The sequence below is a fragment of the Rhinopithecus roxellana genome, chromosome 19 (assembly GCF_007565055.1).
Source record: "Rhinopithecus roxellana isolate Shanxi Qingling chromosome 19, ASM756505v1, whole genome shotgun sequence".
Classification (NCBI taxonomy): domain Eukaryota; kingdom Metazoa; phylum Chordata; class Mammalia; order Primates; family Cercopithecidae; genus Rhinopithecus; species Rhinopithecus roxellana.
Genome location: NC_044567.1, coordinates 51,457,914 through 51,485,606, shown reverse-complemented (window position 1 = coordinate 51,485,606; position 27,693 = coordinate 51,457,914). Strand labels below are relative to the sequence as shown.

At 52.0% G+C, this 27,693-nt stretch overlaps 1 protein-coding gene across 2 annotated transcripts in view; it reads right to left on the bottom strand.

The window, feature by feature from the left end:
* TMEM132E (transmembrane protein 132E) overlaps positions 1-27,693 on the bottom strand; it is a 59,382-nt gene that overhangs the window by 8,601 nt on the left and 23,088 nt on the right. The window contains exons 2-6 of one of the 2 annotated variants that reach the window (XM_010379563.2): positions 4,129-4,586; positions 3,656-3,858; positions 1,998-2,144; positions 1,503-1,695; positions 547-690 (exon numbers count right to left, since the gene is read on the bottom strand). In XM_010379563.2, coding sequence (XP_010377865.2) covers positions 547-690; positions 1,503-1,695; positions 1,998-2,144; positions 3,656-3,858; positions 4,129-4,586 — 1,145 coding nt within the window. Of the gene's footprint in view, positions 1-546; positions 691-1,502; positions 1,696-1,997; positions 2,145-3,655; positions 4,587-27,693 lie in introns of both variants that reach the window. The other variant, XM_030923932.1, reaches the window with a different exon arrangement.

The following is a 27,693-nucleotide window of genomic DNA, read 5'->3' as shown; positions in this document are numbered from 1 at the left end:
CACGCTTGGCCCTACTCACATACTTCTTCAGGCTTCTTCCTGAGCTACATTGCCTTCATCCGATCACTCGCACTCTGGGTTCAGAGCAGGTCTTTGAGGGGTTGTCTCCCTCACCCACCCCCTGTTGCCTTGCCAAGTGTCTGCCACACACCAAGGTTCAGTAATGTCTTGCTAGATTGATTTCAAGTTGTTGACACTGCCTTCTCCCCTCTGGCCTGACAGTCTGTTTCATATTCCTATAGGAAGCCCTCCAGGACTGGCCAAAGCAGTATCCAGGGGCAGGAAGACGGAGTACCATGGGAGTCAGTAGACTTGGGAATGAACCCTTTCAGAATGGTGTGGTGAAGCTTGGGATGAAGTCAGGCCAGTGCTGTAGCAGGAAAAGGGTGGGGCAGCTGCTGCAACAGAAGGGGTCCCAGCACAGGGAGGCATGAGTTCAGTCTTAGTGGATGAGTAAGAGTCAGCCATCTGGACTCTGGTCTGAGGTTCTGCTCTCCTGAAGGCCTAGGGCTTCTTCCCCAGGGCCCCCACCTCCAGGATGCCCACCTTGATGATGTCTTCATTGTCTGACTCGCATTCCACCAGGGCAGAGACGTCTAGGACGAGGCCATTCACCTCAATGGCAATGACCTTGACAGGGATGGCCACTGTCCTGCCAGTCAGAATGGCCGTGTTGATGATCTCTGTGTCCTGCAGGGAGAAGAAGCGGGGAGGGGGGCTCTGCTTGTGGTCCTCTTCTGTCCTGGGGCACACTAGCTAAGGCCCCGGCTCCTGGACTCCCCCCCCCCCGACTCCTCAGATGCACATCCTTCCAGTGGGGATACTTGCACACGTGTGCAGAGATAGGCAGCCACCCTGCCTCGCTCTCCTTGACAGATGGTCTGCTCACTTGGGCTTTTGCAGGAACCTCAGGATCCACCTCACTGTGCTGCCAGGAACCAATCCTTCCCCAGGCCCCTGCCGTCTCCTCTTAAACAGCTTCCAGGCTCCTCAGGACTCACACAGTAACATCCAACACATGCCCCTGGCCATTCAAGCTGCCCTGGGCTGGCTCCAGACAATCATTCCAACCCTACCACTCCATGACACTCTTTCTAAATCTATAGTTCTTTTGAACAAACTACTCATATTCTCACTACTGTACCTTTGCCCAAGTAATGCCCTGCCTAGGACACCCTGTGCATCTCTGGGAGCCCTCCCTCCCAGGTGACCTCCAAGACTCAACTGCATTGCTACCTCCTCCTGCAAACTTCCCATCAGTGGTCCCTCCATAGTGACATCTCCCACCTCTGCCCCCTGAGCATCTGCTGTCCTCATGGCCCCACAAATATAACACACATGCACACACCTTCTCACACAGGCATACCTGGGCATGGCAGGAAATCTCACATATACACACATGTCAATCTGTACATATACTCAGTGGTTCACATTCTTGTCACACAAATGTACATGCATGCATAGACCCAGGCATGTTCTGGGCCGGTCACCTGCCTGCTCACCATGGCCAGGGGCAGAATGGCTTGCACATCCCGCTGAATGACCGTCAGCTCAGTGACTGCCCGCTCCAGGTCAGGCAGGGCGCTGTGGCCACGGTAGTCAATGTGCCACATTATCCTCCGCTTGACCGACTGGCTGGTGAAGTTCTCCATTTCAAAGTCCAGCTGCAGGATCTCCAAGGGGCCCTGGCCCTCCCTGCCAGGGGAGGGGAGGGAAGGAGAGCAGAGGATGAAGGGCTGGGAGTGGCCCAGGAGCTCAGAAACCCTCAATGGGGACCCCATCCCTCCCTGGGAGCTACCTGATGGGGCCCTGTGAGCCTTCTCCAGCCCATCTGAGGTGCTCCAGCTCCAGGATGCCACTGAGGGGCCTGGACCTCAGAGACCCCAATGGCCAAGCCCCAGCCCTCCCCAGGCCCAGCCTCTTCCTTCAAAGATTCCCCACCCCTCTCAGATGGCTGCTCTGCAAAGAGGTGGGTAGATGCACCAACTCCGGCTCACCAGGGGGGCAGGGGTGTGCCCTGAGCCCAGGTCACATCCACGGTGGCTGTTGAGTGCTTTGCCCCAGTCAGCAGCTCCGAGGTCACATGCCACTGGCCGTTGCGTGACTTGGTACCTAAAAGGGTCACACCCTTCTTGGCCTTTACCCTGGGACAAAGTGGGAGGAAGAAGAGGGAGAGGGTCAGGCTACAGCCCAAAGCTGCCCAACTGGCCACCATCACTAGGCTGTACTGGGGGAAAGGAGAACAGATAAGCTAAGTTACCCTGAGTCCTGGATGTTTCAGATGAATGTTTCAGATGAATTTGGGGAATCTGGTATCACATAGCTGAAAACTCTGACCCTCGGTGAAAGCTGCAATCCCTTCTACCATATCCCTGCCAAGTCTTTGCCTCATCTCTACTGGCATACCTTAGTGACAGGACTCACTACTTCTGCACACATCTCATTCCTTTTTCGGAAAGCCCATGAAAACTAGAAAGATCTTCCCTGGATGTAGTTGAGCTAAAACAGCCACAGGTTCTGCTGGGCAACAGAGAACAATTCCCCTCCATCTTAACTGTAGTAGTTCTTCAAAAAGCTGGCGAAGTGAGTAGGTGTTCTCTGAATCTTCTTTCCTTCAGTTCCTCCAATTGTTTGTTGCCATAGTTCTGAATCACCTCACAGCCGGTCACACTCCTCTGGACACTAAATGTGATACTAAATACGACACTTCAGCTGCACCCCAATGAACACCAGCTAAAGTGAGGTGATTGCCACCTCTCTAATTCTGCAAGCTCTACTCCTATTAATGCAGCCCAAGATCTCTGATGACTGATTTAACTTATGTTCACATTCAGGTATCAATCACTGAATCAGGCATGACTCTTTCCAACAATATTTAAACTTGAAGGTAGGACACTGAGGAGACAGGGAAATACTAGAAATTGCAGGCTAACGGTGATATTTCAGGTCCCGTGCATAGTGTCTGGGGGTGGGGAAGCATTTTGGTGTGTGTCCTCAGAGTTACACAACATAGGTCAAACCATAGATTCCTAGTGTGAAATATTATCATGTTTTGGGGGGATGTGATACAATCGAAGGCATTTTTGAGTTTGCAAACTGTGTCCTTTTCAAGGTGTAGAAGAGCTGGGAATCCTGAAAATTTTTCTCCCAACTCTAGGACTGGAGCAAATGTCCCTAAACACACACACACACACATACACACACACACACACACACACACACACACACACACACACACACACACACACATGCTTCTGTTGGCTCCCAGCCAAGAGGCTGCTCTCTGGAGCCCATTTCTCTTTCTTGGCCTCAGTCTCCTTGTCTGTAAAATGTCTAAGGGCCTTCTAGTCCCAGTTCTATTTTTCTGGACATCTATGATTGTGAAACTGATATTTCCTCTTTATCATGATGCCATTTCTATGAGATCCAGAAATATGGGCAGGAATGTTTGTTGCCATTAGACAGATAAGAGCACTGTGGCTCCAATAAGCGAGGTATCTTCCTGAGGTTGCTCAAGTGCTAAATGACAGACTCAGGATTAGGATGCTGGACAGGGATACAGCTGGGAGGTCCCCCCTCCCGCCCACCCACAAGGAGTCAGGTATGCATTTGATTTTGGAAGGGAAACCAGATCCCCACCCATCTTCCCTACTACCTGAGTGTAAAGTGCTCCACGCTGGGGCTGGAGGGCGAGGAGGAGTTGGGGGCCAGATAGAGGAGGATGCTGAGCACTTCCCCGGGCTTGAGGGGCCGGTCTGGCAAGCGGATCATCAGGTTGCTGTCCAGTCTGTGCTCCTGCAGGGTCCTCCTGGGGGGCGGGCGGAACAGGCTGATGCTCCCGATGCGCAGGAGGGGGTGCTGGGTAGGGCTCTCCGCTCGGGCCCCCACCCCGGGCCCGGCCCCACGGCGGGAGCCCCCGCAGCCCCCCGACGCATCAGGGGCGTGGAGCGTGTAGTAGAGCTCGGCCTGCTGGCTCTCCCCCGTCGCCTCCGGCTCCAGCCCGTCCGGGGACTTCCGGCGGGCCGTGGGCGGCGCAGCCGGGGCTGGGGGCCCGAACCAGGCCAGGGGCAGCTCGGCCCGCACAAGACAAGTGGCCAGGCCCCCGCTGAGGCGGCAGGAGCTCTTGACTTCCCGGGCATCCCGGAAGGCGTGCAGGCGGACACAGGGCAGCCGCTCGGTGACGCCGAAGTCGTCCCAGTCCCGGCCGGCCACGTAGAACAGCACCTGGGCCACGGGCTGCGAGGCAGGCACGCGCGAGCGGACAATGAAGGCCCGCACCTTCCAGTTCACCGTCAGGCGCTCGGGGATGTCCAGGGTGCTGGAAGGCTGCAGGAGCTCCCGCGCCACCACCTGGCTGGTGCTGAAGGGCCCCAGCGAGACGTTGAGGACCGGCAGCTCCTTGGTCTGGAACACCACGAAGGGCTCGGAGCGCTGCAGGGAGCTGTTGGCGACCGCGGGTGACGGGGGCCGCGCCTCCCGCAGGAAGAAGGCCAGCCGCGTGTGCGACAGGCGGTAGCTGACCGGCAGCACCGGGCTGGCCTGCGGCCCCGGCGGGCTGGGGCTGGCCGGGTGGGAGCGGCCAGAGGCTGGGGACAGACAGAGGAAAGAGGTCCAGGGTGGTCAGGAGAGGGCACGCTGGGACCCCCGGGTGCTCCCAGAGTCGTCTCGCCCACCCCACAGAGGGCTGCCCACTCTTCTAACTGGGCAAGTTCAGCCTGGCTGTCCATCCTCTGGTGGGCCCGTAGCCTGGCTCAGACCTGACTCCCCGAGCTCCAAGCCTGGCACCCCCTTTGCTCGTATGTGAATTACCCTCTCAGTCGCCGCTTCATTTATTTACCTGCGACATAGCGGTAAAACTAATGCCATCGCAAAACCTTGTGAACCTTCAGGAGGTTCTATCCCCAGCGTCCTCACTTGTAAAACAAGTATAAAAATTGTTTCTGCCTCAAAGTGCCATTGTGAGGACTTTCAATGTTGTGCAAATAAAGGACTGAGTGGACTCTGGTGCTGAAAAGAGTCCCTGTGATCCCTGTGTAACCTGCACTGCGCTCCGTGTGGGACAGGCGTTAGTGTTTTTCATCCTCAGATCAATCCTTTGAGGTACGTATTATTATGATCTCCCTCCAGGCAACCAGTTTTCTATCAGTAACTTCCTTTTTGACTGCCAATTCTAACATCTTACAGATAAATGAACTAAGGTGCAAGACACTTAAATAGTTTAACCAAGTTACCTGGGTAAAGGGGCCAGCAGCGGGACTCGAACCTGGGGTCCCCTGACTCTCAAACCCAAGCTCCTTAGTATTGCACCTGCTGTCTCAGCTGGTGTAGGGTCCCCAGGGATCCAGCTGTCTCCCTTCTCCCTTTGGCCACAGACTATATAAACAGGAAATTTTATTCTCAGTCTCGCATACCTAAACATGGGCCTCCTCCCTCCTCTTAACTCCCTCTCCCCACCTACCAAGGAGGCTGCCAACTTCTGGCAATTCCACCTTGGGCTGCCCCTTATCCTTCCTCCCTGCTCCCATTCTGGCCTTACTCCTGTCGCTATGACGACACACCACTGGCCAACAGGGTCTCCCCTCCTCCCTGGCATTCTCCTCCCCCACACAGCAGCCAGAGTGTTTTTTCTCCTGGACACAAATCAGACATTGTTGCCCCCCTCCCAGCTCAAAACTTATTGGACACTGTCAAGGAACAGGAAGGACCCAAGTGGAGGCTTGAGGTTTGAAATCTTATTTTGGATCTCCCCAAGAACCTCCCGAGTCACATTCCTCAACTGTAAAATCAGGACAATGATAACAGTAATGCTGGTCTCGCAGGAGGCTGTGTTGTCATTTGTTTTGTTTCTGAGAATCAAATAAGAAAGCACTCTATAAATTGTGCAACACAATGCAAATGTGTATATATCAAAGAAGCTCTCCCATCTGCTTACAGAATAAAACCCAAACTCACTTTTTTACCTGAGCGTGACATTCAGGGCCCCCTACACAAAGCATCAGGATCCTTTTTCTCCTAGGACTCCTCCTCCCAGTCCCCTGCTGGTGGCTTAACTGGACAACTCACTGACCTTCACACTCACAGATGCTGCTTTATCTCCCCTCCTTTGCTCATGCTGCACCCTTCGCATTAGATTCTCTCCTTTCTTATTTGTGCACATCCAAATCTGAATCTTCCTCCAGGGTCCAGCTTCAATGCCACCTCCTCCATGAAGCCCTCCAAGATGTACCCTCAACTCCTGGGAGTTTCCTCAGAGCTTTGTCCTTCTCTGAGGGGACCTCCCGTCCTGCCTTGTGTAGGAGTTGTTACCTACCTGGCCTTGCACCAAGAAAGCCTTCAATAAATCATGGCTGATCAACACTGAGTGATCTGCAGAGACCTATGTCCCAAAGAGGAGACTCCTAGTCAGTACTAGACATTACTTGCAGTTTATGCATATTTATCATTTTACCACTGTCAATTAAACCTTGGCAGTTTCACAAACTTTCACATCCAGTTCCTCGCAAAAGCAGTGAACTAAAAATTCCCTGCTCTTGGGGCTCTGGTCTCAATATCCTTTAAAACAAAATCTGCAGTAATCTTCCTCATTCAAAAAATAAGGCAACAGGCTTGGGGTATGACAAAGGCCGTTGGGGTCAGTTGTTTTAAGAGGCGTGGCACGTGCTCTCACCACTTCTCCTGTGGCATGCTCGGGAGGACCTGAGCAGCCCTTAGGACCAAGTGGGGAAATCATTGGCAAGAAATGCTGGGAACTGATGGTGGGGTGGGGGTGTGCAGCAGAGTCCAAATGAGGACAGGAAGTTGTTTGCAGAGACGGTGAGAGCCTTTCTGGCTGGTGCCTGAGGTCTCATAATGTGTCCCTGCAGCCTGGGGAATGCTGGCCCCGAAGCTGACTATGGAAATGCAGGATCCACATTTGGACCCTGCTTTGGAAGCAGCAGCAAGCAGGCGAACCAACCAGCTTTGGGACTCAAGTGCAAGGCCTCTCTCTGCCCCAGACTCACTGTGCAAGTTGCTTTCCATTTTGAGCCTCAGTTTCCACCTCTAAAGTTGCGGTGGTGACATCAGTCCCTCCCCCTCGCAGGGACATTGAGAGTAGCTGAAAGACCAAGAACAGGACATCCTCTGGGACCTGCAGAGCCGCTCAGGGCAGGAGCACTGCTGCATGTATGCGGAGGTACAGGGCCTTTGAGTGCTGGGGTCAAGGTGGGGCCCCACGCTCCTCCCTCTAGGCTGGGAGAAGTGCAGCTGCGGTCAGTGAGCTCTCAGTGCTCACTATCCAGGCTGCAGAGGTACAAGGTGGTGGGGGGGGACTAGCCCTGCCTTTGTTATCCATCCCCTGGAGACCCCAGAGCTGCTAAGTGGCACTTAGTCCCCTTTGCCCTCTCTTACTGTTCCAACTTCACGACTGACCATCTGGATTCCTTGGAGGCACAGCAGAGGCAGAGACCACCAGATGGGCACCGGACTCAGAGGGGCATGAAGGAAGGGATTGGGGAAGTGTGACTGCATCCACCACCTGAATCCCCTCACCCCGCTGGGGGAGGAGCTGGTCTAGCAAAACCAAGATCCTGGATCATCCAAACCATCTGCTGTTCTTGGAATATGCTGAGAAAATATTTCTACCCCAGGGCCTTTGCATTGCCATTCCTCCTGCCTTGAATTTTCTCCCCTTGATATTCACATGTTTCTCTCCCCCTCTCTTTTTTTTCTCTCTCTCTCATCAATCTTTGTTTAGGGACATCTTCCTGATCATTTATCTAAAGTAGCGCTGTCTTTCCCCCATCCCTGCCGCTGATCTCTCTCTATCCATTTTCCTGTTTCATTTTCTTCATAGCACTTACCACCACTTAACTCTATATTATATGCATGTGTCTGTTTCTGCCAACTAGAAATTAAGTTCCATGGGGGCACAGACAGGGCTTTGCTTCCTGCTCTATTTTAGTGCTTACAACATGGCCTGGCACATAGCAGGCCCTCAATACATTTTTGTTGAAAGAATGAAATTCTCTGAATGAATAGCGCAGCACTGACTGGGATGCTGTGGGGGTAATGAGTTTCTTGTCAATGGGGCATCCAAGAGGAGACTGGGTGGCCACTGAGGGGAGGGCTCCTGGCACCAGGCCTAGGGGCTCTGGACCCTGTTAGCAACCTTGAAGATAAGAAAGCTGAGTTCCTGGAAGGGGAAGTAACCTGTATCAAGAAAACAGCTGGCATTCAGAAGAGGGAGCCAAAAAGCTGACATTAGGGCATTGCAATTTTTATATTTATGTCACTGTGGCCCACAGCAGCCTCTCCCATCACCACCATGAACCACTCCATCCTGCTGGGGCCCTATAGTCTCCTCAGCGGTGGAGCAGGGTGGGTCTCTGAGACGCTAGCACTAATCTATGCTCTCCCACTCACCTATTCTGGAGCTAAAAGGATCCTGCTTGATCTCTCTGGACCTCAGTTTTCCCTGGGAGGTGGGGAAGGCCCTTGAAGCCTTCTGGTGTGGCTGGAGAGGGAGGAGGTAAGACTGGTGGAATGAATAGATACATGGTCCGTCAAGTTTTCAGAGACACTAAGTGTGTGCTTGAGTGTACACATATATGTGTGCTAACCCGCACTCTGGCCTGCCTCTCAGCACAGAGCTCTGACCGCCAGACATCATGGAGCATGGCATGGGAGGAAAAGCTACTGGAAGGTTCCTTGAAGGAAGACAGATGTGGGGTGGGGAGAAGGGAGGCTGATTAACTTAGAGACTGAGGTCAGGCCAGGACTGGAGGTGGAAGAGGGGAGAGATCGGGGTGGAAGGCACTGCGTGGACCCACCTTGGACGCACAGCACTAAGGAGTGCCCATGCCCTCCAGACTGACCTGGGAGGACACACACACACACACACACACACCCGCTGGCACCTGTCTGTCCCTCACCTCCACAGCAGGCTGCCCATAACAGTTCCGTAGGCCTGGTTCCGAACCCTGGCCCCACTGTGCCCCCAGGCTGCACTGCAGCTCTGTTTTGACCCCAGTTTGCCCTGCAGACCAGTTTGTCTGCTGCCTTCCTGTTGATGGCCTGGGCTCTGACTTGGTCTTCAGGCATTTGGGTCTGGCCCTGGGACCCTCTCCCTTGCTGCCATCTCCTGAGAAAAGGGGCTTCTCCATGTCTTCTCTGACTTATGGTGGGGTGTTACAGGCTGAACTGTGCCCTGCCCTTGAAATCTTAACCCTCAGTACCTCAAAATATGACAGTATTTGGAGACAGGATCCTTAAAGAGGCTACTAGGGTTTAAATTAAGCTGTGAGGGTGGGTCCTCATCCAATATGACCAGTGTCCTTATAAGAAGAGGTGAGGATGCAGACACACACAGAGCGATGTTGTGAAGACACAGGGAGAAGGCAGCCGTCTATGAGCCAGGAAGACAGCCCTCACCAGAAACCAATCCTGCTGACACCTTGACCCCAGACTTCCAGCCTCCAGAACTGTGAGAAAATAAATTTCTGTTAAGCCACCCAGGCTGTGGAACTTTGTCATGGCAGCCCTAGCAAACTGATACATGAGGATTGACTATTTCTGCCCCTCCTAGCCTCAGATTCCCCCAGTAAGATGTAGAGACACCATACGGCGGGGGGTGGCGGGGGTGGGGGGTGGGGAAGACAGGCTGGGATCATCCAGCTTTTGCACATGGGGATAACGATGATGCCTGAGGTATTCCGAGTTCTCTCCAGCATCCCCGACCCCTGCCAGACTGTGCCTAGCGAGAGACCCTTTCCATGTGAGCTGGACCAGCCCAGTTCTTCTCATAACCCAAAGAGACAAATACATGAATAGTGGTTTCACCATCCCGGCAGGAGGGTATCTGACCCAACAGGACCCAAGAGAAGACTTGCACATGGGAGGATGTGGGGGTTCCCTCATCCTTCCATGCCCAGCTCAAGCATCATCTCCTCCCTGAAGCCTTCTCTGATACCTCTCACAGCCACCATCCTAGGCAGACAGCCCCTCCTCCTCTCTGCTACTGCTCTGCTCTGGCCAGCTCTGACTCTGACAGATCAGGAGGAGCCTGGCCTTGGTACGAATGAAACGCACGTGATGTGGGAACTCTCATTAGTCACTTCTGTGATTGCTCCCCTAGGGCCATGAGACACTGGCTCCTGCGTCCCTGTGCCTGCACAGAGGTCTCTCAAGCCGTCTCCACCATTAGATGGCACATAGTTATTTTTCATACCTCTGCCTATCCAACTGAACTGGGATATGGGTGGACATTGGGGCTGGACCAGCTTTGCATAGTACAAGGTCAGCTGGCTGAAGGAGAGGTGATGACTTGGGCCCAGTGGGCCCTGAACACTGCCCTCCCTAACCACCAGGACAGGGCCTCTGTGTATAATACTGTTGAACAGTTGGTATCTTGGACAAAGATGCCCAGCTCAAGTGGCACACAGTGGGTGCTTAACAAATGTCAATTCCATACCTTTCTGAGGCTGGGGGTACCTGCTCAGGCTTGCCCTAGGTGTCTAGGAGCACAGCAGGGGCCCTCTGCCTCTCCCAGACAACCTTCTCCCCAGGTGCAGAGGCAAGCCGCTACCTTACTGGGTGCATAAATGAATCTCTGTGAAAGCTAGGGCCAGGCAGCTCGGGGGTGGGGGCCCCCCGACCATCTCCCTGCTTCTAATCAAGATCAGATGCCTCCTACTTCTACCTCTAATTGTCTCCAAATTAAAACTAATCTCTTGCAAATCAGAAAAAAAATTGTCATTAGCTTTGGTGAGTTTGTGGTTCAGGGGCACAGCAGGTATGCCAGCAGGGCTGGAGGGTGCTGGGCTGTGCTGGGAGGGAGCTTGGCCTGCTCACCTGTGTGTGTGTGCACACGCACATGCATCCACACCAGATGTCAGTGTTTAGGGATCCGTTAGCACTTGCTCCTGGGTTTGCCTGAATATAGAAATCAACCAGAGCAAACAAAACAACAGCAGACAACGCCTAAGGAAGGGCCCAGGCTTATACAGTCAGAATTTCCAGGGGACAGGCCTGATATCCATATGTTTATGAAGCATCCCAGGCATTATTATCATGGCAGATGCTTGGATCATAGCGCTAAGTAGGAAGGGTTGGTGAAGACACTGAAGAGGCTGTGTTGCATAGCGTAACGTTGGCGCTGTTGATAGTTAATGATGACAAGTACCCAGAGCTTAGAACAATGCCTGGTCCATATAGATGTGAAACACATCTTTTTATCAAATCTATGAATGAATGAATGAATGAGAGGGGGCATGAGCCATGATTAGTGCCAGTGGTGAGAATTCCAGGTCCCATGTGGTCCATGATGAAGAGGCCAGAAATAGCCTCTGCCCAGTGACCCCACCCCAACCCAGACTTGGAGGACCACAGGAGTGGTATAACCTAAGGAAGTGGGAGGGACTGGCCCTGGGGAAACACCCCCAACCCAGGAGAGCTGCAGCGGAGGAAGCTGAGGCCCAGGGTACAAAGAAGAGGGCTCTGAACTGGGAGGAAGGATGCCTGGGTTTCAGGCCTGCTCTTCCTTGGCTAATTGGCAAGTCTGACCTAGCAGGTCATTTCTGCTCTCCAGGGCCGTATTTCCCCATAGGCAAATGGGGAATTATTAGCCCATGATACCAAATCGTTCCTGTGGAGCAGAGTGTCGCAGTAGGAAAAACCTAGGTCTTGAGAAAGATGTTTCATTTTAAAAATAATCAGTGATACCCGGTGTTAGCAAGGGGCTAAAGAACTGGTGCATTCCTCTGTCCTCCTGGTGGAGGGTGAACTAGGCAAGCTTTCTAGAAACCAATTACAAGATAGGTTTTAAAGGTCTTAAAACTGTCCATGCTCTTTGACCCAAGAAATTCCACTTTGGGAATCTAATAAACAAAAATCTGCTCAAAGATTTACAAATGTTGGCTGGGCATGGTGGCTTACTCCTATAATTTCAGCACTTTGGGAGGCTCAGGAGGGAGTATGGCTTGAGACCAGGAGTTTGAGACCGGCTTGGACAACAAAGAGAGATCCCATCTCTCAAAAAAAAAAAAAAAAAAAAATCACCAGGCATGGACCTGTGGTCCCAACTACTTGGGAGACTGAGGCAGGAGGATCATTTGAGCCTAGAAGTTCAAGGCTGCAGTGAGCTATGATCATGCCACTGCACTCCAGCCTGGCCAACAGAGTGAGACCCTATCTCTAAAACAAACAAATAGAAAACAAAAAAATTTACATAGATGTTCACTGTAATGCCAGGTTTACCAGTAAAAAATTAGAAACGACCTAAATGTCAAAAGCAGAGTTACATTAAATAAATGCAAATGCATGAAAATGGATATATGCAGCCATTGTAGATCAAGTTTTCAAGACAAATATTTACTTGAATGGGAAAATGTTCACAAAACAGTGCAAATTAACAAAGCAGGGCATTAAACTGACTATATAGCATAATACCAATTTTCTATACAAAGATGTAAACACTGGGAAGAAATGTATCAAAATGCTAATGGTGATTATCTATAGGGAGTGGGGATTATGGATGATTGCTATTTTTTACTTTATGTTTTTATGTATTTTCCAGTTGTCTGCAATGAACACACATTGCTTGTAAAATTAGGAAGGAAACAATAACTGCCATTAAAAATAAACGAAAGTGTTTGAAGTTGTTCCAAGAATTTCTTTTTTTTTTAAAGAGGAAATTCTAAAAAAAAAAAAAAAAGAAGAAAGAACCTGTTTGGCTTTGGAGTCACATAAACTCTCACTCAAATCCCAGCTCTAACATAGCTGTGTGTCCTTGGGCAAGTTACTTAACATCTCAGAGCCTTGATTTCCATACCTGTGAAATGAAGACATTAGAACTTATTTCATAGAGTTGTGATTAAATAAGCAAATTGTTTGATGTAATTTCTGGTACAAAGTTGGTGCTCAGTGTTCATTCGTTCGTTCGTTCATTCATTCATTCATCCAACATTTATTGGTTATTTAGTTCTCAGAGGTGGTAAGTGCTGACCTGTTTTTCTCCTGCACTTGATGCATTGTCTGGCTTATGCAGGTCTTCTGCCGAGGTTGGTTAAGTCAAAATAAGACAAGTACAGAGATGACAGGTACATGGAGCAGTGTCCCAAAGGCCTCCAAAGAAGCACCGAGGCTGGAAGGAGTGCCAGCTGTTGAGGGGCCCTAGTATTCGGCCCAGAAAGCTTTGTCACTGATCTGCTGTGTAACCTTGGGCAGTTTCTTTCCTCTCTCCGGGCCTCAGATTCTTTCTTTGGGAGAAGAGGATAGTCCCTGCTCTGCATGCCACATGGGTGACCTAGAAGTGGGTAGGGGTTATGTCTGCAGGGAGTTCTGGACTAGGTAGCAGTCAGCTGGCTGAAGAAGAGGTGATGACTTGGGCCAGGTGGGCCCTGAACACTGCCCTCCCTAACCACCAGGACAGGGCCTCTATGTATAATACTATTGAACAGTTGGTGTCTTGGACAAAGATGCACAGCTCAAGGAGCAAGCAGAGGTTAAAACCCAGCCCCAGCTCTGCTCACCAAGCCCAGTGCCTCGCGAAGGGCTGCTTCTGTATCTTTCTAAGATACACAAAGATACCATATAAGCTGGTCCCCACAGGCATGTCCCCACACCAGGCTGGAGGTGCAGGAAACCACACTGGGCCAGCGGGGTGAAGAGGGGCCCAGCCCAGAGACAGAGGAATGAGTGCCTTCCTGAGGTCTGAGGTCTGAGGGAGATGTCCACCCCATCCCCAGCCCTGTAGCACCTCCCTCCTCCAAAGCAGCTCAAACCATCCCCACCACAAAGTTGCAAACCCCATCTCTAGGATCAGCCTGGGTGCTCCTCTGGCACAGGCTAGTGGCTCTTTCGTCAACCTGGAGGCTCCACTTTTCTCTCCCCGCTGTACTCCCAACACTGAGTGCCTCTGGGTGACTGCAGCCTGGGCTGGTCTGGGAGCAGCAGGAGCCCCAGAGCAAGGACATGCAGCCTGGGAATACGTAATCGCTGACTCCATGCTGTGGCCACTCCCCCAGTGGGTGGGTGGGAGGAAGAGCCACTGAAGTCACCAGCAGCCAGCATCCCCAAGATGGCTCTTGCCCACTCCCTGGCAGGTTGTAAATCCTGGAGAGGCAGCTTCCCAGTACTGTCATCCACCCCACCCCCATGCCTGACTGGAACCCAATGTTGGAATAAAAGTCAGCTGTGGGGAGGGGCCAGCAGGAGGGACGCCCCTCCTCCACTTTGCCCTAAATCCCCTCCCAGGAGACCTCCTGCCTGCTGACTCCCAGCAGCTCTGGTTTCCTGCCATCTGCCTGGGAACTCCCCATCTCTTAGCTGAAGGGATGTCAGGTTCCCTCCCCTACGCCTCACAGATGAGAAAGAAGGGTCACAAAGGTTTGGGTCGGGCTGGCTCTGTCATTTATTAGCTGTGTGATCATGGGCAAGTGGCTTCACATCCCCCACCTCAGTTTCCTAAACCGTACAATGGAGTGAGAATAGCCCCTTTTTCACTGACTTGCTTTGCTGACAAAATGCCTACGTTACGAGATTACCTGGGAAATATTTCAGCAGTGCCTGGCACACAGATGGCCCTCTTTAAATATTAGCTATTCTCTGAGCGTTATTATCATCATCATTAAATGGATCCCCACATGGCCTCCTGAGTCAGGAGGCAGAGATCCTCCAAGACCCAGCGACCGACTCCCCTCTATCCTGTGTGTGAACCCAGTGCCAATCCTCCTGTGCTCTGACTGGGGCTCCACTTGCCTGCCGCTAAGGGTGGAAATCCTGCTGTTTTTTTCAATCCCTGGCACCTAGCACAGAGCCTCGCACATGGTCTGTGCTGAACAGAGGACTGTCGAGTGAATGAATGAGTGAAGGAATGACTGGGATGGCCCTGGGAGGTGGTTGTGGTTGTGCCTGCTAACACACACATACACACAAACACACACACACACACACATGATCTGTGCCAGTCGTCCCCTTGCAGGCACCCCTGCTGTACCCCATCCTGGGACATCTATCTTAAACTGGCCACTCCTTTTGCTCCCTCAGCCTAAAACAGGACCAAGGCTGCTGCTCAGTGTGACTTCCTCATTTTTGAGAGGAAGGAAAGAAAGAAATCAGAGAGACCTAGGTAGAGAAATTGGGGAGGGGGGTACTAAACCACAGACTGGTGAGTGAAAGAATGAGTCAAGTTCAGCTAACTTGGGGGCTAGGTCTGCTTCCCAAAAGCCTGAAGGAGGACCAGGGTACCAGAAGGACAGGTGGCCATGAGACCCCAAGAAGCTGCCACCAGGACAGCCCCTGAACTGGCCTCCTAGTCCTGCTCCTGAGGAAACCTAGGCCCAGGGAGGGAAGTCTTGCTCAAAACATACAGCAAGGTAGTAGGAGAGACTTACTGAAAACCAGGGCCCTTGTTTCCCAGTTCCCTGCTAGTCTCAGGGGTACCTTCCTCTGGCCCCTGGAGCCTTGTCACCTATGAGGAAGCAATCCCAAGAGGAGGCCAAGGAAAAGTTTCCTGGTTTTGGGAGATCAGCTGGGCCAGGGTCCCTCCCTTCCTCTCCAGCCTCTGCTCCCATGGGATCCTGTAAACTGCACATGGCGCTGAGGGGCAGGGCCTCGGGGCACATGATAGAGAAGGAGGGTGAGAAGGAGCAGCGCAGGACAGGGTGATGTGGATCTCTGGGGACAGGGACTACAATATATACAACTCAGGCTGGTGTCCCTGGGCTGGAGGGGTCCCAAGGCAGGAGGGGCTTGGAGTTTGGAGGCCCAGTTGTTGCACAGAGAGTCCAGGCAGAGGAGGGATATCAGATGTAGGGACAGAAGCTCTGGCCCTTCCAAGTGCACAATGACCCCACGCCCTCTGCGGTACCTGCTCTGTGAGCCTGTCCTGCAAGTTGTGAGCCTGTGTCTGTTAGTCTGTCTGCATCTGTGATTTCAGGATCAGGACCAGAGACATCAACAGGCTTATGAAGACAAGAAAGGCCTTGTACTTCCATTCAAGTATCGCTTACCCCTGGGAACAGTTCCTTTACTTCTGAAACACTGGAGGGACTCCATCCTCATCCTTACCCCAGCAGCGACCTGCAGGGCAAACCCTTGGCCCTAGACCTCAGTCTGCTCAGCTGTAATGGGCTCTGATGTGAGGTCCCTTTTGTAATAGAAAGGGCTGCGCGGGGGTCTCAGGGATGTAGGAATAGGGGTCAGGAGGTTTATTTGTCACCAGGTCTGGAGTTGGCCAGTGGCTGTGCAGCTAGAGACAAAAGGACACTGCTGAAGAGCCTCTTGCTCTTAGTGGAAAAGATACTGCCCCATGCTCGATCCAGGCCACATGAAACAGAGGGCTGTCTGCTACAGTCAGCACGCTGAGAGCCCTCACCTTCACCCCCAAGCACCCTAGCCTCCTGTGGGGCCCAATTTCTTGGATCTCAGGATGACCACGAGGGAATGGGGGAATGAGGCAATGAGGGCACACTGATGTGCTCATGGGAAGCGTCTTTTGGAGACAACAGCCTGCCTTTGCCAGCCTAGTCCTCAGCCAAAGAGTGGGTTGTGGTTGGGGGCGGGGGTGTCAGGGAAGGCGGCAGCAAGGAGACAACCTCCAGAGGATCAGGCCCCAGGGAGAGGGTCTGAACTACCCCCTACAGTCATGCCAGACTGGAGAACTGCCACCAACCCCCCAGGGCCTGGAGCGCAGGCTTGACCTGCTCTGCTGGGCTACCCATGGAGGGCTGGGGAAGGACAGAGACACCCGAAATAAGGCAAGGGTGCAGAAGCTGGAGAGAAGGGCTGAGAACGGAGAGAGGGAGAGAAAGCTAGGGTTCAAAGGAAAGAGACGGGGGAGGCAGAGAAAGAGGGGACACAGAGAGGAAGGAACTAGGAGGTAAGGCTGGAGAGAGAAAATAGAGAAAAGCCTATCCTGGAGTAGGGGAAGGCGGTGGGGGTCTTGGGAACAGCTGGATGGAGTAGTAGTGAGGTAGGGCCAGGGCCAACCAAGGAGGCCCAGGAAGGAATCTGAACAAACCTGCACAGCCCTGGCCTGGGAACCCAGCCAGCGGAGCAGGAGCAGTGGGGGAGGGGAGTGCGGGGGAGGGGCTGCTCTCCCAGTTACACTAAATGGCTAATGTGCATTATCCTAATTATAGCGGAGCAAGCTGAGCCTTCCCACTGGCGCAGCCACCTGCATCTCCTAATAAACAATTAGCTGCAAACAACGGAAAAAGAATGCAAGAACGTGTGTGTGCGTGTGTGTGTATGTGTGTGTGGAGAGAAACAAAGAATGTGTGAGTGCCACCATAGGCCTGCAGTGGGTAGAGAAGGGTTTCGAGCTGGGCCTTGGGAGGGGAGGCTCTGGGGTGAGCTGGGGAACCACATCACCCCTCCAGCCCAATCAGCCCTGGGCAAGGTAAGAGCTGCAACAAACAGCAGCCTTAGAGGTGTAAGGTGGGAGACATGGGGTCCCCCTAACATTTACAGGCTACCTCTGGAGCGCTAGGTACTGGCTGAGTGTCACCCCAACCTCACAATAACTCCAGGGAAACAGCATCTTTTTTCCCCCCAATGATGGAACCAAAGCTGAGAGGCTAAGAGCCTTGCCCAAAACACACAGCTGGGGATAGGCCCCACCGGCCCTCCTGATTTCCCTGGCCCTGGGCTCATTTCATGGGAGCAGTGAGCTTGGAAGTTGGGCACCAGGCGTGGAGATCCCCTGAGCTATGTTCCTAGACCTGAGCTGGAGGTGGGCTTGGTCATGAAGGTGGGACTTTCTCACTGCTCTGCTATGCACTTATGTGTGAATGATCTCTGATGTTTTGACAACATTCCTGAGACCGGGACCACCTTCTGATCCCTGTTTTAACTAAGGCCTAGAAAAGGGAAGATACTTGTTTGAGATCCCAGAGGTTTAGTGGCAGAGAGTGGGCTTTGGAACTAACACTCCTGCCCCTGGGTGGGGGCTCTGCCAGGGCTCCACAATTGGGTCCCGTAAGCCAAGGCGCCTGCTGGAAAAGCCAGGGCATTTCCAAATGGGGAGGAGAGTGAAGCAACAGCAGAGCACATTCCAAGCCCCTCTGGGCACCTGCCCCTTGAGGAGGAGCCTGCTTTCCTCAGCCCTGAATTGACCCCTTCCTTTCTGTGCTTAGTCTTTGAGTCTTAGCTTGCTTTCCCTGACTCAGTTACACGCTCTTTACTTTCCTAGTGTCTTCAGTGGCCTCCAACTCAGGACCAGCTCACATGAAGCCTAGAGAATTGGGTGGCTGGGAAGGAAAGCCCCCCTCCTGACCTGGTCTCCAGGCAGCAGGTGTGTGTGCGTTGAGAGTGGGGCAGACTCTGGGGGCCTAGAGTACTGCCACCTGCCAGAGGTGACTTGGGCCTCAGTTCGCCACCTGTGGAATGAGTAGGCTGACCAACTTGTCCTGGTTTGCCTGAGACTATTACAGGTTTAATAATAGACTCTAGATCCCAGGCCAACTGGGACAGTTAGTCGCCCTCAGAACAAGGCTAACCTCCCTTCTCTGCCCCCATAGAGTGGTGAGAAGGCCCAGAAAGAGACCCGCAAAGTGTGCAGAGGTGACTGGGGACTGGGCCAGTTTCTTATGTTGGGGGTGGAGGATGGAAGCCCCTGGAATCATCACCTTGAATTCAAGACACTTAGTCTTTGAACCTCAGCTTCCCTATCTACAAAATAGGGCCAACAAAACCTACTAACACACACTTGTTGTGGAGTGAATATGGGAATCCAGGCAGAGTGCTTCTCCTGGACCCTGGCTCACATGTGACATCCCCACTCTCCAGCTGCCTGGTCTTCCCCACAGAGTCCTCCCTGATGGGCTCTTCCCTGTTCTAACCACACTCCAAGCCTACGCCTTATTATACTTGGTTTATCTTGGCACCATATTGATTGATTGACAGTTGTCTGACTGCTGCTTCATCAGCACTTCTAACTCAGTGCTGGAAAGGGGCTTTCAAGACTCTGGTTCAAAACACTCAGTTTCCAGAAAAGACCAAGGTCCAGAGAGGAAAAAAAACCTGCCCAAGATCTCACAGCTCTCTCCTCTCCCATCCGCCACTCTGTCTCATTGTAGCTCATTTCTCATCTCTGAGGGCTGCTTATCCTCCTATTTCCCAATCCAACTTTTCCACAAGTGTTTCCTTTGTCCCACAGTACTTGGCATCATCTACTCCTGCCTGCTGTTGAATTCTCTTCTCCTACTCCCCAACTCACACCCCAGGTCTGGGCATTTCCAGCCATGCTCTTTCTGCCTCTGTGCCTTTGCACATGCTGTTCCCTCTGTCTGCTGTGTTGTTCCTCACACATTCCACCTGGTAGGTGTTGAGACAAGAATAAAAAATTCCAGGCAGCAGTTTCACATGACTAGAGGCTATGGGCTGATAGGACCCTGAAAAACAGGGTGTGAATCAAGTTGGCTAAGACCGACTGGACCCAATATGGCACTGGATTTGATCTAGGTTTCACCTAGGACCTCATTATCCGCTCATTAACACACTAAATCACATACCCACCAGTGCCATGACAGTTCTGAGAACTTCCATATTTGGTATAAAAATGAGTAGCACCACAGTTCCAAGAAATCTCCACTTTTTCAGGAGTTTTCATGAATATTCTACCTCTCAGTTATAGAAATCCATAAAGGTAGCAGCCCCAGCCCACTTGCATGACTCTCTTTAGTATGCTCCCGCTCCCTGTTCTTGAGTGTGCACTTCTCCCTTTGCAATAAATCTTCGTGATTTCACTATTATTTGACTCATCCTTGAATTCATTCTCACAACAGTGTCAAGAGCCTGGACACCAGCTGGTTTCCACCGGCATCTGAGGACCTCCCTCAGCCCACCAGTATCAGTGTCACATGTCCTTTAACTTCTCCCAGCATCACCTCCTCTTTGAAGCCTTCCTTGACCACTCCACAAGGCTGGGTTAGGCAGGATTCTGGGCTGCTCACATCTATCAGTCTGTATTTTTTTCTCTACATTGCAACTGTCAGTTTGCATGTTTTGCTTTCTCTTAGATGGAGGCCCTGCTGCGGGCAGAGACCAGGCCTTTCACCATGCAGCCTGACTACCTAATACAATACAGTGTAACTGACACGCAGTAAAGATATATAACAAATAAATATTTATTCAGCCCCTTCTCTGCACCAGACCCTGCTGGGAACTGCCAGGGAGACGGAGATAAAGACGATAGTTTCTGCCCTTAAGGAATTTGCTGGCTAACAGGGAGACCAGACAAGTACATAAATAACCATGCTAAAAGGTAGGAAGTGCTGCTAGGCTTCGGAGGAGCACAGAGCTCCCTGAGCATTCTAAGAGCCAGATGCCTACATAAGAAACGCTTTCAAGGGGATGAGTCATTTGAATAGTAAGATCTTGAAGAATGGGTAGAAACTCGAGAACTGATTGGGTGTGGTGGGACCTGGGTGGGGGGCAGGGATGGAGGGAACAGAGTGGCAACTGGGGTCCAGGAATTAAAGGCAGGTTTGGATTGAGTGGCATGGAAGAGGGAAAGCACAGAGATGGGGCTGGACCGGCAGGTTAATTAACACCGAGAACAAAAGGCTTTGAATGCTAGGCTAAGGAGTCTGTGGATTTTATCCCAGGGGTTTTGAAACTGTACTCCTTAGAGCCCTGGGACTCTGCAGAGGAGTCCCGGGTCCCAGGGTCAGCTTTTGTTGTTTTAATTTTTCACACAGACTGTCGGAAAAATAATAGATACTATGCCTTTAAAAGTTTCCCCATTGGGAGCCTTTAGGGTTCTTGAGCAGGGGAATGAGACCACGAGGTGGTGCTTGTCTTTGTCTCCTCCACATCCACACATACTACACACACTTGGACAGCAGGGCCAAGACAGGGGAGGCAGATAAAGCTGCCGTTCCACGGGGCTGGTGCACAGAGCGAGAGGCAGGTGCTGTAATTAAGTTCTCCAGCTCAAGTTATCTCAGCAATCTGTCAGGTCCTGGGGAGGAAAGAACTCCCCTGCCCTGGCTCTGCTCAGGGGCAGCCACCACTCCCCTTATCTGATGACCTCATAGCTGTGTTCCTCTTCCTCCCCACCCGTCCCCATCTCACTTCACTTCCATCCATCTCATCCTCTTTCTCACATTCCTCGCCCTTCCTGGGGCCTTACCCAAGCTCTGCAAGGAAGGTTCAGGAAAGGCAGGGCAGCCGGAGGTTTCTCTCTTCCAGGCCACATACAGAACTGAACACAGACATTCTTCAGAAACCCCTGAAACTCCATACTCAAAACATGCTTTCCTCACATCTGCTTAATGTGATTCACCCCATTTTACAAGATTCTGAAATCCCACCTCCTCTAGGAAGACTGTCCTGACTGCTGTAGAGCCAGGCTGGTTAAAAGGTTTTTCTCTCTCATGCCAAGGAGTCTGAGATGAGGAATGATTCAGGATCTGAGTCCAAACTCAGAGGAAGAAGACAGCCATGACTGATTAAGGCTGCCTGCTGCAAGTACTGGGTGGGAAACAGGGGCCTCCGTGTCATAGCTTTACTGTCCTTACCCTTCTGACTACAATAATCAGATGGGGTATTGGGCTGGACATTTTTAAGGTTCCCTATGAGGCCACACAAGAGCAGATGATATTGACATCTTCTTCAATGCTAAGGCCACCTGCTCCCCTGTCTCTGCTAAAAAGATGCCTTACGTGGTTTGAACGGTCCACGGCTGGGTCTTGCTGCCAAGCCCCTCCATCCTGATTTCTGAGAGGAAGAGACAAGAAGGCAAATAACAGAGTCATATTCCCAACAGTTCGTTGCCCACTCCAACATGGTGTAAGTGTACAGTCCCACTTGGAAGGACAAGGTTTTAATTTCACGAGTGCAGATGTGCTGAGTGCTAATTCCATCCTGGGTTGCATAATGAACAATAGTAACAATGGCCACAGCACCATTCGCTGAGTTCTTGCATGTGCTGAGTGGTTTATGTATTCTACCTTCCATTCCCCCATGAGAATATGCATCCATCTTCTCAACTGTATACAAAAAGACACTGCAGCTTAGCTATGTGCAAGATCATCGCTAATAGATGATGGATCTGGAACTCAAACACAGGTGTGACTAGCACCAAGGCATCTGCAGAGCGTCCTGGGGAAGGGTGACATTGTGACGTAATAAGAAATATATATTTGGTTTTCACCCCTGTGCCTGACACAGAGCTCCTAAAACCCTTGGAATTTCTGAGTGATAGAGGTGAGAGCAGCATCTTTTGTTATTCGTGATAAGCCCCTTTCAACCAAACCTGAGTTTATGCTAATGGGGTGACTCCAGGAGGCTGTAGCTGGTTGCCAGGGAAACCAGCTTGTGATTAGAAGGTTGAAACCTTCAGCCCCACTCCCTGACCTCCAAGGAGGGGACAGGGGCTGGAGACTGAGCCAATCAACAATGGCCAGTGATTGAATCAATCAGGCCTACATAATGGAACCTTCATTGAAATCCTACCTAAACTACGGGGTTTGGAGGTCTCCCAGGTTGGTGAACAATATATCCATCTGCTGGTAAGGTGGTACACCCCAGCTTCAGGGGGACAGAAGCTCCTGCACTCCGGACCTTTTCAGACCTCACCCTATGTATCTCTTCATTTGATGCTTCATTGTATCCTTTATAATAAACCGGTAAATAGTTTTTTTTTTTTTTTTTTTTAAAAAAAGGTTTTCCTGAGTTCTTTGAGCCAGAGTAGTAAATTATTGAACTTGAGGAAGGGGTCCTGGGAATCCCCAACGTAGCTGAGTCAGACAGAAGTGTGGTACCTGGGCACTCAATACTTGCAACTGGCATCTGAAATGGGCGGTGGTCTTGTGGGACTGAGCCTTTAACCTGTGGAGTCTGTGCTAACTCCAGGCAGTTAATATCGAAAACTGAATTGTGGACACCCATTTCGTGCCCACAGAGAACTGGAGAATTGCTTGGTGTGAGGAATAAAATCCTGCACATTTGGTGTCTGAAATGTTGTGAAAAGAGGAGCGGGATTTTCCTGTGGGAAGAGATTTGTTTGTTGCTGCAGGAAGAATAGGGGTCCTCCCCAAATCAACCCTGGTTCTCCGGTCCTTCTCTGCCTGAGCACATGTCACCTCGCACCATGTTGCCATGTCTGTCTCCCCTGTGGTCTCTGGACCCCTTGAGGAGGTGCACAGTGGCCCTATCTCTGTATCCCTGGTCCACAGCTTTTACATAGTAAGTTCTCCTTAAATATTGTTGGAGCTAAGATCAGTAAAGAAAAATTTGGGGAAGGCTGTCTTGGAACTAAAAATAGGTTAGTAATTTCTCAGGGTCAGAGCTGTCCAGTAACGGAAGGAGCTGCCTTGTAGCGTACTGAGCTCCCTGTTCCAGGAAGGATCCCAGCCACCTGAAGCTGATTGATTCCCATCAGGGATGCCGTACAGCAGCTGATTGGCCTGGATGATTTTCCAGCTGTGAGATTCTGGGAGGCTGCCATTCTTCAGAGCTGCTGCCTGCTGTGTGGAAGGCGGAGGAGGAACGGAAGGAGGCCAGGAAAGGAGGAAAGAGAGAGCCAGTGAGTGGGGAGAGGAGGGCCTCTGTACTGTTTTATGGGCAGAGGAAGTGCAACCAGGCAGGGCACACAGGGTCGGAGCTGGGAAAACTGAAACAGCCATGTCTCTCTGCTCATTAATGGAGGTTCTGGGTTCAGGATTGGCACAGCACCGCCCCAGCCCCAGGTGGCCCAGCTTCTCCAACTTGCCAGGGGACCTACATAAGAATCATGGTCTGAGAATGAGACTGGGCTCATGTCTCCCTAAGCACCCCTCGTCCAGGGACTGGGCTTCCCAGAAGTCCGTGAGGGCGAAGGAGAGGTAGAGCTGTGGGGCAGAACAAATCTGGAACTCGGAGCATGTGTGCTTCTCCTGGTTCTGCCCAGCTCTTGCTTTGTGGTTTGGATAAGTCTCTTCCCCTCCCTGGGCCTCAGTTTCTATGCTTGTGACTTCTCAGGCCCTTTCCAGTTCTGACTTCTGGACTACTCTCTTCCTGTGTGGTAGACTGAATATCAGTCTCAATCTTTTATTTTTTTTATTTTTATTTATTTATTTTTTGAGATGGAGTTTCGCTCTTGTTGCCAAGGCTGGAGTGCCATGGTGCGATCTCGGCTCACTGCAACCTCTGCCTCCCAGGTTCAAGTGATTCTCCTGCCTCAGCCTCTCGAGTAGCTGGGATTACAGGCGCTCACCACCATGCCCAGCTAATTTTTTGTATTTTTAGTAGAGACGGGGTTTCACCATGTTGACCAGGCTGGTCTAGAACTCCTGACCTCAGGTGATCCACGCGCCTCAGCCTCCCAAAATGCTAGGATTACAGGCGTGAGCCACTGCGCCCAACCCGGTCTCAATTCTTCACATTGCTCTGGAATAGTATGACATAGCCACACTCTTGCCATGGCCCTGTGGTGGGTGGAATCTACTTCTCCACCTCCTGAATTGAGGCTCAGTCATGTGACTTGCTTTAGTGGGTGAGATTTTAGCAAATGGGATGCATGTAGAGGTTGGAAACGTGCTCGCACAACTGGGCCTTTTCGCCACGAGAAGAATATACCTCAAGTAGTGTCGGTTCTAAAGAGGAGGAGAGAAGCATGAACAGACCAAGACCAAATCAGCAGCTGGGAGTCCAGCCGGCCAAACCCAGCCTAAAGCAGCCAAACCCCAGAAATCTGTTTGACTCAGGAGAAATAAATGCTCACTGTTTCAGGCCAGGGGATTTGGGGGTGGTTTGTTATGTGGCATTATTGTAGTGATAGCAAATAAATCTTCTTTCCTAGATGCTTGGAATCCTGGTGCTGATGGTGGAGGCTTTGAAGGAAAACCTCAGCCCTTCCCCTGTCTGCAGGCAAGGCTATCGCTTAGGAGAGCCACAGGGCTGTTCCCTGTCTGTGTTCAGCCCAAGCGGGACAGCAGGGTGGGGTCAGGATGCTGTGATGCTGCGGATACTTGGGGGAGGCTGGCTCAGTGGGGCCTGTTCTGGATAGCGAGGGAAGGTCTTCCACAGAAGCTAGCCTGGAAGGGGCCACCCCTCCTGGCTGACGCCACCCACAGAGATGGGTGCTGAGTACGCCTGACCCCTTTATTCCAAAAGGAAATACCTTTCCTGGGCCCAGCTTTGAAGCACCACATGGTTCCGAAGCTGGGCTGAGCCTCACTCATTACACGGTTCATGCTCTGAGGGCCCCAACAGCCCGTGCAACAGTTGGTGACAAGGGACCTGAATCCACTCACTTAGGACTTCATGGCCGATTACATAAGCAAATACAGGCAGCTCTTTCGGAAGTGGAGGACAGGCACATCCCTCTCAGTGCGGGCTACGAATCCACAGGCCCCACCCAGTTATTCTGGCCAGCTTCAGCAGGTGGGTTACAAAAAGCAAAGGTCTCCAGCTTAAGTTTTGGTCTCAGATAAACCCAGCTTTGAATCCCAGTCCTGCCTCTTTCCAGCTGTGTGACCTTGAGAAAGTTGCTTAACCTTGCTGAGCCTCAGCCGCCTGTCCTTTAAAGTGCTGACAACAGTAACATCCAGCTCATGGGGCTGCCGTGAGCAGGAAATGCAAGTGCCTGGCACAGAAGTGCTCAGAAATAAACGTTAGCTGTTGCTATTAATAATAAATCATTCTCATTAGACTTTGGACTTCATCTTCCTCAAAATGCATTCTTTCCCTTTCTTCAGTCCCTCAAGGACTTACTGTGTGCCAGGAAGGGCACAGAGAGGTTAAAGTTGGTCTCTGAGTGGGAGAGACCCACAAGCGGCTAGTGGAGATGCTCCGGGTACAGAGCTGGAAGCCTGCAGATCCTTAGCTGGGAAAGTGGCAGGAGTTAGCCAGGCAGAGCAAGGGGCTGGCAGAGGATGAGGGGCTCAGTGAGCTCAGGCACTGATGGTCCTCTGAGTCGGGGGAGGGGGCAGAGGGTGTGCATATGTTTGGAGGGGAAGGATGAGCTGCAGGTGATGACACAGGAAAATAGGCAAAGTCAGGTCACAGGGGTCTTGGATGCTGCCATGAGGAGCTGGGAGGATCTCATCCTTCACACAGGCAATGGGAGATGGAAGCTATCAAATGTGGATGGATGCTGGTGTCATGGTCAGATTTTCATTTTGGAAAGGGCTCTCTTGGCGGATGGTGCGCTGGGGAGACTAACACTAGGGAGAGCACTCAGAATGCAGCTGTCATGGTCCAGGGGAGAGATGTGGAGGCCCCAACAGGCAGTAGCAGCAAAGAAGGACTGAACCTTTCCTAAGAAGCCATTCTGAAGAGCTCAGACTCTGCCTCCACTTCGTCCCAGCCCCACTGTTACCAGTGCTGTGTGACCTTGGACATGTTACTGCCCTCTCTGAGCCTGTGAAGTGAAGACAGTACAAATACTGTTGTGAGGATTAAATAAAGACCTTAGAACAATGCCCAGCACTCAGGAAGAGGTTTACTGTTGCTGTTACTCCAAAGCAGCACAGTCCAGGGGGTTCCAGGGCAGGAGAGAGAAGAAGGAAGGGTGCAGTTGTCTGGCTTTGGTTTCTGGGTGGAGGGAGGGTGGCTCCATTGAGTGAGGGAGGGGGATGGAAGAAGGGACCAGGCCTGGCAGTGGAGGGGGCTGATACCCACAGTGAGGAACTTGTGGAATAGCCACAGGAGACGGTGGATGAGTGGTCAGCTGGAGCTCAGACAGTGAGTATGGCTGAGATGGCCAGGGATGGAGGCCCACAAGGGCATATCACTGAGGGTGGCAGGCACTGCAGAGGAGCCACCATGAGGCTGAGAAAGCAGGGCTCAGGGAAGGGAGGACACGAACACCCAGGGGGAAGACCTGGCCAGAGGAGGACCCTGCCACAGGGAAGGAATAGCCTCTGAGGGTGCCCTCCAGGGTCCAGACTCAGGTCCACTCAGCATCGCTGCCTGACACCTCTGTGTCCTTTGTCTGCTGGATCCCTGTGCAGGAGCGGGCATGGCACATAGCCCCTCTTCCTGCAGTCCCTGCCATGGCATGGAGGTTTCTAAGGTATGACCAGGAAAACAGTGCTCAGCTGAGCCTGGGAGTCATACTCTAGTCTCAGTGGAGCACATCTGCACAGTGTGCTAGCTGGGGAAAGCCCCATCTGGCCTCAGTTTCCCCACCAGTAATAACAAGAGGGGGTTGAGCCAGCCCCTCCCTCAGGTTCCTTCTAGGGGTCTGAGGGTCTGTGAGTCTGTTACCCTCCAGGCTCCTGCCCTAGAGGCCCTAACATTGTAGTGGAGGACTCTGAGTTTACACACATCTGATACAGACACTGGCTTAACCCCCCGGGAAGACGGCTAGGAGGTCAGAGTCTCCTCCATGCATCACTATCTCGCAACTTGACCCCTGCCCATCCCACTTTCTGCCAGCCTAGATGCAGCCACGAAGAGGAGTTAATGCAAGTGACTTAACACCAGGAGATGACCCCCTTCTTGTGTAAGACAGGCCTAGGCTGGGATGACACAGTTTCTGTGCCTCCCAGGGAGGCAATGCCACCTCCCAGCCCCACGTAGCTGGCTCTGGTGTTTGTCACCAGCACCTCCAGGAAGATCTGGGAGAGGCGACTGGCATCTCTCTTTACAATGACAGTCCACTTACTTTCATCCCACATGGATCTGCTTCCCCAGCTTCTGCCCTTGGCGCCAATGATCCTTGCCACAGATGGGTTAAGGAAGCCATCTCGTGGAGTTTGAAAGGGAAACTCAGCTGATTCT